This window comes from Eleutherodactylus coqui, chromosome 2 (genome assembly GCF_035609145.1).
Source record: "Eleutherodactylus coqui strain aEleCoq1 chromosome 2, aEleCoq1.hap1, whole genome shotgun sequence".
In the NCBI taxonomy this organism is placed as follows: domain Eukaryota; kingdom Metazoa; phylum Chordata; class Amphibia; order Anura; family Eleutherodactylidae; genus Eleutherodactylus; species Eleutherodactylus coqui.
Genome location: NC_089838.1, coordinates 150,372,100 through 150,385,584, shown reverse-complemented (window position 1 = coordinate 150,385,584; position 13,485 = coordinate 150,372,100). Strand labels below are relative to the sequence as shown.

Below are 13,485 nucleotides of genomic sequence, written 5' to 3'. Positions count from 1 at the left end.
CAGGCGGGCAGGGCCACTATATCTCCCTGACGGCACATTGGGTGAATTTAGTGAAGGCTGGGACCAAGTCAGAGCCTGGGACCGCTCACGTCCTACCCACCCCCAGAATTGCAGGCCCCAGCTCGGTGGTGGTATCTGCGGCGGTGTATGCTTCCTCCACTAAACCACCCTCCTCCTCCTCCAACGCAACCTCTGTCTCGCAATCAAGATGTGTCAGCAGCAACAGCACATCGCCAGCAGTTGGTGTCGCGCGGCGTGGCAGCACAGCGGTGGGCAAGCGTCAGCAGGCCGTGCTGAAACTACTCAGCTTAGGAGAGAAGAGGCACACGGCCCACGAACTGCTGCAGGGTCTGACAGAGCAGACCGACCGCTGGCTTGCGCCGCTGAGCCTCCAACTGGGCATGGTCGTGGTGGCGGCTCTACAGCTCGGCAGCCTCACGCACGTGCCATGCCTGGCCCATGTCTTTAATTTGGTGGTTCAGCGCTTTCTGAAAAGCTACCCACACTTGTCAAACCTGCTCGGAAAGGTGCGCCGGGTCAGCACACATTTCCGGAACTCCAAGACGGACGCTGCCACCCTGCGGACCCTGCAACATTGGTTTAATCTGCCAGTGCACCGACTGCTGTGCGACGTGCCCACACAGTGGAACTCTACGCTCCACATGTTGGCCAGGCTCTATGAGCAGCGTAGAGCTATAGTGGAATACCAACTCCAACATGGGCGGCGTAGTGGGAGTCAGCCTCCTCAATTCTTTACAGAAGAGTGGGCCTGGTTGGCAGACATCTGCCAGGTCCTTGGAAACTTTGAGGAGTCTACCCAGATGCTGAGCGGGGATGCTGCAATCTTTAGCGTCACCATTCCTCTGCTATGCCTCTTGAGAAGTTCCCTGCAAAGCATAAAGGCAGACGCTTTGCACTCGGAAACGGAGGCGTGGGAAGACAGTATGTCGCTGGATAGTCAGAGCACCCTCATGTCTATATCTCAGCGCGTTGAGGAGGAGGAGGAGGGGGAGGAGCATGAGGAGGAGGGGGAAGAGACAGCTTGGCCCCCCTGCTGAGGGTACACATGCTGCTTGCCTGTCATCCTTTCAGCGTGTATGGCCGGAGGAGGAGGAGGAGGATCCTGAAAGTGATCTTCCTAGTGAGGACAGCCATGTGTTGCGTACAGGTACCCTGGCACACATGGCTGACTTCATGTTAGGATGCCTTTCTCGAGACCCTCGCGTTACACGCATTCTGGCCACTACGGATTACTGGGTGTACACACTGCTCGACCCACGGTATAAGGAGAACCTTTCCACTCTCATTCCCGAAGAGGAAAGGGGTTCGAGAATGATGCTATACCACAGGGCGCTGGTGGACAAACTGATGGTAAACTTCCCATCCGACATCGCTAGTGGCAGAAGGCGCACTTCCGAGGGCCAGGTAGCAGGGGAGGCGCAGAGATCAGGCAGCATGTACAGCGCAGGCAGGGGAACATTCTCCAAGGCCTTTGCCAGCTTTATGGCTCCCCAGCAAGACTGTGTCACCGCTCCCCAGTCAAGGCTGAGTCGGCGGGAGCACTGTAAAAGGATGGTGAGGGAGTACGTAGCCGATCGCACGACCGTCCTCTGTGACGCCTCTGTCCCCTACAACTACTGGGTGTCGAAGCTGGACACGTGGCCTGAACTCGCGCTGTATGCCCTGGAGGTGCTTGCTTGTCCTGCGGCTAGTGTCTTGTCAGAGAGGGTGTTTAGTGCGGCTGGGGGAATCATCACGGACAAGCGTACCCGCCTGTCAACCGACAGTGCCGACAGGCTTACACTCATCAAGATGAACAAAGCCTGGATTTCCACAGACTTCTCTTCTTCACCAGCGGAGAGCAGCGATACCTAAGCAATACGTAGGCTGCACCCGCGGATGGAAGCATTGTTCTCTATCACCATCAAAAACGTGGACCTTTTAGCTTCATCAATCTGTGTATAATATTCCTCCTCCTCCTTCTGCGCCTCCTCCTGAAACCTCACGTAATCACGCCGAACGTGCAATTTTTCTTAGGCCCACAAGGCTCAGTCATATAATTTTTCTAAACAATTTTTATACGTTTCAATGCTCATTAAAGCGTTGAAACTTGCACCTGAACCACTTTTTATTTTAACTGGGCTGCCTCCAGGCCTAGTTACCAATTAAGCCACATTAACCAAAGCGATTAATGGGTTTCACCTGCCCTCTTGGTTGGGCATGGGCAATTTTTCTGAGGTACATTAGTACTGTTGGTACACCAATTTTTGGGGGCCCTCGCCTACAGTGTAATCCAATTAATTTTTTGCCCACCTGCATTACAGCTGACGTTACATCAGCTGTGCTGGGCACTGCAATGGGATATATTTATGTACCGCCGGTGGGTTCCAGGGAGCCACCCATGCTGTCGGTCCACACGGAGTTGTAACTACATGTGTCCACTTCTAAAGAAACCCAGTCTGACTGGGGCATGCAGTGTGGGCCGAAGCCCACCTGCATTTAACATGACATTACCTCAGCTGTGATGGGCAATGCTATGGGATATATTTATGTGCCGCCGGTGGCTTCCTGGCACCCACCCATGCTGTCGGTCCACAGGGACTTCACAATAGGGAGTTGTACCTGCCTGTGTCTATGAATTAAAAAGCCCGGTCAGGTTGGGGCATGCAGTGTGGGCCGAAGCCCACCTGCATTTAATCGGACGTTACCTCAACTGTGATGGGCACTGCAATGGGATACATTAATGTGCAGCCGGTGAGTTCCAGGGAGCCACCCATGCTGTGGGTGCACACGGAATTCTCATTGCGGAGTTGTACCTGCCTGTGACTATTTATAAAAAACCGCGGTCTGACTGGGGCATGCAGACACCTTGACAGAAGGAATAGTGTGTGGCACATAGGTTCCCCATTGCTATGCCCACGTGTGCAGCTCCTGATGGTGGTGGCACAGGATTATATTTCTCATTGCTTCCGTACAGCATTGTGGGCTATCGCCCCACCCCTTTTAAAGAGGGTCGCTGCCTAGCTGTGCCAACCCTCGGCAGTGTGTGCCTGCGGTTCCTCCTCATGGCAGACGCACTTATAAATAGACATGAGGGTGGCGTGGCATGAGGGCAGCTGAAGGCTGCGCAGGGACAATTTGGTGTGCGCTGTGGACACTGGGTCGTGCAGGGGGGAGGTTGGGCAGCATGTAACCCAGGAGAAGTGGCAGCGGAGTGTCATGCAGGCAGTGATTGTGCTTTGTTGGAGGTAGTGTGGTGCTTAGCTAAGGTATGCATTGCTAATTAGGGCTTTTCAGAAGTAAAAGTTGTTGGGAGGGGGGGGGGGGCACTCTTGCAGCTATTGTGGCTTAATAGTGGGACCTGGGAACTTGAGATGCAGCCCAACATGTAGCCCCTCGCCTGCCCTATCCGTTGCTGTGTCGTTCCCATCACTTTCTTGAACTGCCCTGATTTTCACAAATGGAAACCTTAGCGAGCATCGGCGATATACAAAAATGTATTCCTAATCACTTTATCTTTGCTATAATTGCACCATGCCTGCATGCAGTTACTTTATGGTAAAATTGTAATAGGGTTGTGATTACACACAGCCACCATACTGCTACACTGTACGCGTACCAGTAAGATATGGCCTTCTGTAAGTTGATGCTGATGCAGGATGTGGCTTTAAATACCTTTTGACTCTAATAAACTATTCCAGCCTAACTGGAGTCACAAGTAGCTAACACTGAAATAGTAAGCAAACTAGTAATTATGCATTACTAATGAGTGTGATTCACAGTACATATATCTATATCAACAATGGGATATCTGCTGTGCAGTGATAGTCTTAATATAGCACATCTGAACAACTTTCAAGAATAATGTTCTAGAAGAGAATGCAAGTAATTACATACACTGAATTTTGAAAATAATGCAGTCTTCAAGTTCATATCACAATAAGATTAAAAACTTGCAAAATCAAGGTATACAGTTGTAGTCTTTGTTAAAGGCAAAACCACCATTGAGTTCTACAAGAGTTCTAGTAGTTAGTATGTTTCTAAATGCTGCCATGTACAGTAATTTTCACAAAAATGCCTGGGAGTGAAATGTGCTTAAAAGTATTGACAAAGTATATATTTTGTAAGTATAGAAAAGCTGAGGAAAATTATTGCTTTTAAATCTGCTGTATTTGAGGTCTGCTAGATACTAAGTGCAAGAATCAACAATTTCTCTATACTTTTCTTTTCTGTGTTAAATAAGGCCGATTAGAGAAGTTATGTATAACTCAAAATGTGCCAGATTCATATTTCTTGTATTTTTGCATAACTTTTCTGTGAAGTTAAAATACTTCATAAATACAGTTATTATTTGTGACAAGGCAGATTAAAAAATATCAGTCCTTAGTAAAATAAAATTAAGCTTTGTAGAGTTACTAGGTGGTAATTTTGCTATAAAAGGTAATTATTTGCAAAAATGATTAAAAAAGCATAACATTAAAATGAGTGTGAAACATTACGTAAAAGAGTTTTTGGTAAATTGATAAACAGATTGTGTATGGTGCAAAGCATACTAAAGAATCCCCATTTTTCTTACCAGGAAAATTGTGCAAACTTGATCTTTGGGTTCCAAACTTCACAGCCATTTATCATAGCCAAGATGATAACTTTTTGACAGGTATATTTGTCTTTTCCAACAATAATCAATCGTTCATTGCAAACCCCAAGTAGTTTATAACTGGAATGGGAGCTCTCCTTTCAGGAATACAATTGTGTGTATGGTATTTAGAAAACTAGGACACAGAATTTTGTTTTATTGTAAGTTAATACAGCACATACATTCATTATTTTGTGTTTCTTCATACCTATTGTATTTACCAAAAAAGAGCCCGTTATCCCTAAGCAGCACAGATTTTATTAAACCATTCTTTTACAAGATTTCAGTTGAATGTATAAAAAATATAGAGCAATTCTACAAATACTTTGTTTTACTTGTACTGGGTTATTGCCTATATTTTCCTACATAGGTATACATAGCTTCATTTTGGATTATACTCTTTACTTCATTAAACAGTTTATCCTTGAGGCTGCATTCACACGAACGTATATCGGCTCAGTTTTCACGCCGAGCTGATATACGTCATCCTCATCTGCAGGGGGGGAGTTTGGAAGAGCCAGGAGCAGGAACTGAGCTCCCGCCCCCTCTCTGCCTCGTCTCTGCCCCTCTGCACTATTTGCAATGGGAAGAGGCAGGATGAGGGTGGGGCAAATTCTCAGAACTTAGCCCCGCCCCGTTCTACCTCCTTTCATTGCAAATAGTGCAGAGGGGCGGAGAGGAGGCAGAGAGGGGGCGGGAGCTCAGTTCCTGCTCCTGGCTCTTCCATCCTTCCCCCACTGCAGATGAGGACAACGTATATCGGCTCGGCGTGAAAACCGAGCCGATATACGTTCGTGTGAATGCAGCCTAAGGCCTCATGTCCACTAGAAAAATGCAATCCCTGCAGAATCTGCTGCAGATTTCTGCAGCAGATTCCTAGTGGATTTGCTTTAAATGGTATTTTTTCTTGCATGCGGATATCCCCACCTACAGAAAGCAATGTGGCCGATCAGCACGGAATGCGCACTAAAATGGAGCATGCTTCGGTTTTTTTTCCGTGCGTGAAAAACACAAATCGATTAAAATGCCATTTGTGGGTGCAAAATTCAATTTAATTGACTGCAGATGGCCAATGATATTCCTATGGGCAAAATTTCACCCGCAGAATCCGCAATTCAATTTTGCTAGAGGACATGAGGCCTAAGGCCCTTTTACAAGCAAAGATAATCTTTCAAACTAAAGTTTAAAAGATTTAGCAATCTATTTGCATAAAGTGTTAATGACCATCAACACTTTACCATCTTTATTTGCATGTAAAAGGACCTCCAGTGGTTGTTTGCAGAGCTCATCTTGTATTTAAACACACGTCCAGCTGTTTAAACAGCTGCTACCACATTCCATTGTTCTTCTTGCAGCTTGTGTAAACATGCTGCAGGGAGAACATCCTGCAGTCTTTTGAAAGATGAGTGAGATACGTTCAAATAAAATGTATTTGCTCAGTCTTTCAGCGGCTGAACAATGGATAATTTAGTGAACCAAAATCCATCATTCACATGAAAAGTGCATGATGCCGGCATTTACATGTAATGCTTTTTGCTCATTTTCAGACATTTGGACAATCGTTTTGAGCGATAGTTGGTGCGTGTTAAAGGGTCTTCACTCTGCTGTTAAACATGTCACCTTGTGGCTTAGCTCTAACTGTGTGGTCATCAGTTGATCCCTCTCAATGCACTTCATGTTAGTAACATGATAATTCCAGAATTTTAATGTATCATTAAATGTGATGGGATTTTTAAAAAATTATGTAATTTAAATTCAGTTCAAGGTAAGTTAATTAGAGCAGCATACTCTTTAAAATATAGTATGTTTGCACTAGTTGTGGTCAGTCAATAGAGATGGAACCAAGAAAGTGCTAAAGAACGATAATAAAGGCCCAATTTATTGTATAGTTTGTGCCTGTTTTTTTGTTGATGCAGTTTGCTGCATTTTTTTCCATTTGTGCTGGGTTTATTATGTTTTTGAACTTGTTTTTATTTTTTTGCCTGGTCTGGCAGTTTGTTTTTTTAAATGGAAAAAGGTGGCATGGTTTAATTGGATTACATTTTCACAGCACATTTATGATTTGTGAATTTTAGAATAGCAGCAATGTTTTTGCACATATCCATTCTAGTGATGAGTTGACGTTCAATTTGGTGGGCTAATTAATTATGAAATGATTAATTGATGTCTTCTTTTGCCATGTCCATGTGAGATTTTTTTTTTCTTCACCAGAGCAAAATGTGAGAAATTTATCAGCCTGTCGCATGATATTTGATAAATGTGTTGCTGTAAAAGTACATAGCACAAAATGAACTTCAAGTATTCCTCTCATAGTAAAATCAGTCCTCCAATATCTGTTCCAACTGTTAAATCATTATTCAATGTTTTCTGTATTCCAGAAGTGCTGGAAGTGTTTGCCCGTAGCATCATCTCCAGAGGAGTTTTAGATGGGGAAATATTTTTTTAACTTATTAATATGCACCATCAACATTTTTGTAATCTATATAGGGAAACACACTGACTTTGTAAGCCGTAAGTGACTGTACCCATAACTTGAAAAAAAAAATCAAAACCTACTGAAGTGCCACCTAGTCATTTATCCATGCAGTCTAAAGGGTATTCTAATTAAAATATACAACTGGAAACCTTTACCTTAAATGGTCACTGACTTTTCAAACAATCTTTTCTTATGTTATAGCTGCTATGATAACCAACAAAAGTGAAAAATCACTTTATTTACCTAAAATGATCTTTCAGTGCTGAAAAATCACTCAAAAATGCTAGTCTACTGTCTTTTTACTATGCTGTGGTGTTCACTGCTGTTATCAAGTGATGCCTAACTCCACTAACACAGATAATAAGATTCAGAACAGGAAGTGAAGGAGAGCGATAACTCTTGCTGCTCATAGAAGTCTATGGAGAAAAGAGGGGAAGAGGGAGCGTTGCTTCTGGAGGGATAGAGACGCACAGATATTCTACTGATAATAGTGAGTTTATTACTGTGCTAAAGCTACTGGAATCACATCTACCGATACTCTTTGTGCTACAGGGAGATAGAGAAGAAGATACCCATGTCTTTGCTCTGCACAGTGTGTATAACACAACATAACAGCTAGACTCCTCCCACCAGCTCAAAGAGAAATAAGAATTAAACATACAGCCTGCAGAGGGGAAAAGGGTGCTAAATACCGAACACAAGTCATATAGTGGCCAGATGTAATCCTATTCTTCATGTATACACATGATAGCTTATTCTGAAGAGTTATTTGAAAAGTCAGGTATGCCTTTACTTCTTTCAGTGTTTCACTTCTTTTTGAAAATGAGTTGCAGTTAAAAGACAGGTTTCTTAATTAAACAAATCTAAATTATTAGTAAAGTTGCATTAAAATTGGTCATGATAAAGAGCTCAAAAGCTTGAAACATGCAAGTGTGCATTGCTGTAATCTTTCAAGTTTATTGTGCCAGTTTAAGTAAGCAAGGGTGCTGGATGTTTCCTGCTTTCTCCTTTTACTTATGATTGCAGAGTGTCTTTGCTCTGATAGGAACACCAGGCTATACTAATTGACGGGCTACTATTTTTGAGCTGATCCATTCTGTTTGCTTGTTGTACAAGTTTCCTAATTATTTTGAAGATGTGTGCTAAGTGGTAGCTATGAAAAATCAGAAGGTTGTACAATGTTCCTGGGAGTGGCAGAAACAGCTGAATGAGCTTACTTCTGATACTTTAGTTCATCTTTATGACGAGAGACTGCCCATTTGCATCTTAGTTAACAAATGAGAACTCAAAAATGGTAGTGACCACAGAGCATTGAATCACCAAACATGGTCCATCTCATTGACCGGTCAAGGTACAATAGAGGTTATCATAGTGCAACTCAATTTAACCCACCCGGAAAAGCCCACCTGGACATGTTCCTTTTTTGTTGTAGGTTAATGTAGGCTTTTAATTTATGAAAATATAGTTGCCATATAACTATGCCTGCCCTAAATGCATTTTAACCCCGTAAAGTTTCAACTAATTTTGTTGCTAAGGTCCAATCTATTTTTTTTCACTGTCTATGCTCTAGTAGGTCATAATGTTTTTTTGGGGATTAGATATCATGTGTTGAATACCTTATTATTTTTTTGGGGGGGGGGGGCGGGTGCAAAACATCTGCAATTTTGTAATTTCTGGGGACATTTTTTTCACACCGTTCGCTGTATGGTATAAATAATAGGTTAACTTTATTGTATAGGTTGTTTGATTATGATGATGGTTCTAAAGTTCGATATTTTTTTGATATACAAAAAATATTAGAATGAATGCATAAACACAATATCCCTGGATACAGCAATCAAGAAAGCACAAGTCCAAAAGCCTTACGACAGAATTCAAAAGAGAATCTCTCTCCCACATCAATTTCAACTTGTATTAAATACACTGTTTGTTATACACTCTATGAGTATAATAAATGGACATTTGACAATGATATTCTATATTTCTCCACGAGTATTATTGCACTATGTTGCCTTTACTGTTTTGACTACATACAGTGCGAACAAGTTAAGCAGAATGGACTGTGGCAAAGGCTTTTGGACTGTCATCTATTTTTGAGGAAAAAGAAGAAAGGTCACCTCTGCTCAAAACTTATTCCTTAAGATCTGTAGAGCATAGCTTTTGTTATGTTTTTCTAGTTTTGAATTATAAAAAACATTTATTTTTACCATAGGATTTGTTTCAGTGTTGCCTCATTCCAAGCCTATTGCATTTTTAGTTTTCTGCGTATGTAGCTGTTTATGTTGCTTACAAAAAAAATAGCCCTTAAAGTTGTCATTGCTGCTTTTTAGAATACATATGCCTTTTTGATTACTTTATATTCGTGTTTTTGGCAGGCAAGGTGAACAGAAATTGAAGATTCTTACATTTTTCCATGGCATTTACTGTCTATTTCATAGTAAAGTCATTATGGATGCAGAGATAACAATTACTAGGCTCACTCCAAACCTAATGCCTCCTACCTTATTATGTTGGCACATGATATCAGAAGTAGTTGTTGGCAGTATGGCAATAGAGTTTGAACCTTCCTGCCAATATCTGTTAAATTTTGTTGCCATGCGACAGATGGCAACAGAGGGGCAGTCTGACAAAATGGCGCCTAACATGAAAGTGCGTATAAAGCAAAGATTTGTAATTGAATTACTCCAACAGTGGCTACAGCACCGTAAAAGATAAGCTGTGTTCCAAATGGCCATTTACAGCTGTCAAACCTTAAAATCAAGATTGTCTCGATCAGCCCATCCATGGATAATCATTTCCAACGCATTGAAGCTGATATTCAACTCATTAAAAAGTTCTCTGGTCATAATCTATGGATGAGCTGATCAAAAGACTCTATATCATGGTGTGACAGTCATGCATGACTGCCTGCAATGCTGCCACTGCCTCACTGTGCTAACATCCATTGTTTACTCTGTGTAAGCATTAAACAAGTGTCAATGAACGTCAGTGGATGGATTTTTTTCTGCATGGTGGAATACACCAATATGTTTCTGACATTGTGTGCCAGCATTATAAGAGGAAGCATTGATTTCATAGTGACTCTCATAGGTGAAGTTTTGTCTTCTTTTTTCCACTAATAAAACATTGTGCAACAGAATTTTTTTTCTGAAAAACCACTTTGTTGCCACAGTCAACATTGACCATAGCACTTGAGGGGTTATATAACTGTGTTGTTTAGTCAAGAAACAGTCTAAATCAGAGCAAGTGCATTAAAGGGGTTGTCCCGCGCCGAAACGGGTTTGTTTTTTTTTCAATAGCCCCCCTGTTCGGCGCGAGACAAACCCGATGCAGGGGTTTAAAAAAAACAAACAGATAGTACTTACCCGAATCCCCGCGCTCCGGTGACTTCTTACTTACCTTGCGAAGATGGCCGCCGGGATCTTCACCCACGGTGGACCGCAGGTCTTCTCCCATGGTGCACCGTGGGTTCTGTGCGTTCCATTGCCGATTCCAGCCTCCTGATTGGCTGGAATCGGCACACGTGACGGGGCGGAGCTACGATGAGCAGCTCTCCAGCACGAGCGGCCCCATTCAGAAGGGAGAAGACCGGACTGCGCAAGCGCGTCTAATCGGGAGATTAGACGCTGAAATTAGACGGCACCATGGAGACGGGGACGCCAGCAACGGAGCAGGTAAGTGAATAACTTCTGTATGGCTCATATTTAATGCACAATGTATATTACAAAGTGCATTAATATGGCCATACAGAAGTGTATACCCCCACTTGCTTTCGCGGGACAACCCCTTTAAGTATGTTTTCTGATTGATGAGATAATATGGTCCAAAGTTCATATTACCATCTTCTAAGGCCATCTGAAGCCGTTGAAGGATCTGTATGTGATTTATTCTTTCTCTGCTTTTTCCTTGCTGGTGCTCCCTCTCCTCTGCACAGACTGAACTAAGAGCTGCAAGTTCAGTACTTGCAGCTCCCACTTCAACCTGTGTCATCTCTGGCAATAAAGGAGCTAGAACTGTAAAGACTCTTGGCCTTAAATGAAGATCAAAAATGTGGCCCATTTTAGACAAAGATAGAGCTGTTAGGATAGCAGCTCCCCTTTGCCCAAATGGTGCTCAGGCTAAACTGTAAGGTCTTCTTCCCCTAGCCAGAGCATTGCTCAGGCAAAATTGTTGAAGGTTGCTAAGGTTGTATCTGATCTCTCTATTTTTACAAAAAATATGCATCCAGATGCACAGGAGGATTTAATTTACTTTTTCTGTGAATGTTAGCAAAATATTTGTGATGTAATACTGTTTTAAGCAACCCGCAAGTCAATAATTAGGATGAGACTCATTGAAAGGCATTGAATACTTTAAATAAAATTTATTAGTAAGAAATATTCTGGAAACTTACAGAACATTTCTTTGGTCTTTAAAATTGTCAAAAGAAACTATTAAATGAAATAATAAAGCTCAGTAATTAGATCTCTTCCCTGAAATCTTGCTATACTTGAAAATTATTTTCAGTGTACATTTTTATGTTGTAACCATTCATCTTAATAGGATTTCAATCAAATTATTAACTAACTTAATTTTGATTGTCTTCACAGGTGTCACTTGGACTTCTACATGGCCATGCAACTCATATACTGTGGCCCCCCAGCCGATGGCAAAAACTAAAGCCACTGTTACCTCAGAAGCACAAACCGATACTATGCGACCGAGAATGACATCAATTTTATAGTCTTCCATTGAAGTTTAAATTGTCAGGGTTATGGATACAATTTTACTCATAATTTATGAACCTAAAATGTTAGTAATGGTAAATTACCTTATTTTTAGGAAGACGTACTGGCCTCCTTCCAGGAACATTGATTATATTCTTTAACCATTTGGCATTTAAGAGGTTGATTTAGTTTTCGTAGCTTTCTATGTGTCAACCTGGATTAAACGGTAGACAGACTATGAAGGTCAGCACATTGTTGTATATCTTATCATCTCTCTGGTACCTAAGATTGATCAAGATCAGAGGGCTTGCATTTATTCTCCAGCAGTTTAAGCTGTTGAGAATACTATTTAGGAATATTTATGTAATTATTCCATGGCTAAAGGATTTTGGCACAAAATATTCTTTTGGTCAATTAAAAGTTATTAGTTTTCTTAAAACATATAAACTTTAGCTATGTATTGTGAAAATATTCCTTTTTTTAAATTATAAATAGTCTTGCTAGATGGAGACTATAAGAATGTAGTGACACCTTAAAAAGCCCAAACTTCTAGGACAACATCTGTGCTGATTTTACAACTTTAATATTGCTAGCTCATTGAAAATAGAAAAGCTATTATAGTTGGCCTCTCAGTGACTTTGCTTGACAGGTATAATTTGTATAAAAATGCTAAAGCTTGAACCCATTTTTTCTTGTCAGTGATCAAGGAGTCATCACATATGCAATTCCACAGATGTATAGTGGTAAAAATAATAAGTGATAGGGGGTGTACTGTGTATACAGTCTTTACATTTAAAAGCTGCAGGAAACAAAAGTAATTTGACATGCATTGTTTAAATCAACCATGGTGCTTTTTTACCACTAATTATACAGGGATAACATTTCAGATTGAGAAGACATCTGCTGGATAATACGTTTGTGAATTTAGTTTTTGGTATTCCATCTGTACGCATTTACAGCAAAATATAATGCAAGAAATATAATCCAGTCATTTAAGCTCTTGCAGAACGCACACCTAGTGGTGTATTATAAAAGTCATCTAAACATTCTACATAATGCTGCTACATTTTATTGTCTGCATGATAGCCACAAGACCTTGAGCCCGAGAGCCCTACTAAACTAGACTTGGATTACATATGCCTCTATGGTTACATTTTAGCATTAATGTTAGACCATCTGATACTAACATAGCATTTTTTGACTTTTCCTGTAAGACTTGGATATTATATCTGATGTTGATTGTAAAGCAATGGATTTTACTCAAAGGCATTAGAATATAACTTAAATGGAATAAATTACAAAACTGTGCAAAGAAGTGTTGTGTTTTCATATTTTCTTTCATTGTGCTTGCTCACAGAATTAATTTTAGAGTTTTAAGCAAGAACATAAAATAATATATGTTAACCCCTTTGTGACATCCTCCATGCATACGTCTGTCATACATGTACAGCGCAGCGATGATGTGAGCCCAGGAGTTGGGCAATGTCATTAGCAACCGATATAATCTGTAACTACAATAGTTACTGTGGGACCTATGTGGTTAAGCACAGGGAGGTGGCTCCTTCTGTCACCCCATCTGCTCAACATGACATGATCATGGGGTGCCTATAGGTTACTATTGCAGCCAGGGGCCTATGAATGGCTTCCGGGTCTGCCAGATTTGTACA

General features: G+C 41.4%; 1 protein-coding gene across 1 annotated transcript in view; it reads left to right on the top strand.

Annotated features, from left to right (window-relative positions):
• The window catches only part of LOC136610038 (mitochondrial inner membrane protease subunit 2-like), a 341,138-nt gene extending 328,059 nt beyond the window's left edge, over window positions 1-13,079 (top strand). The window contains exon 4 of the mRNA XM_066589307.1: window positions 11,702-13,079. Within this exon, the coding sequence (XP_066445404.1) occupies window positions 11,702-11,821 (120 nt within the window). The 3' untranslated portion in view covers window positions 11,822-13,079. The remainder of the gene's footprint in view (window positions 1-11,701) is intronic.
• Window positions 13,080-13,485: the final 406 nt, after the last annotated feature.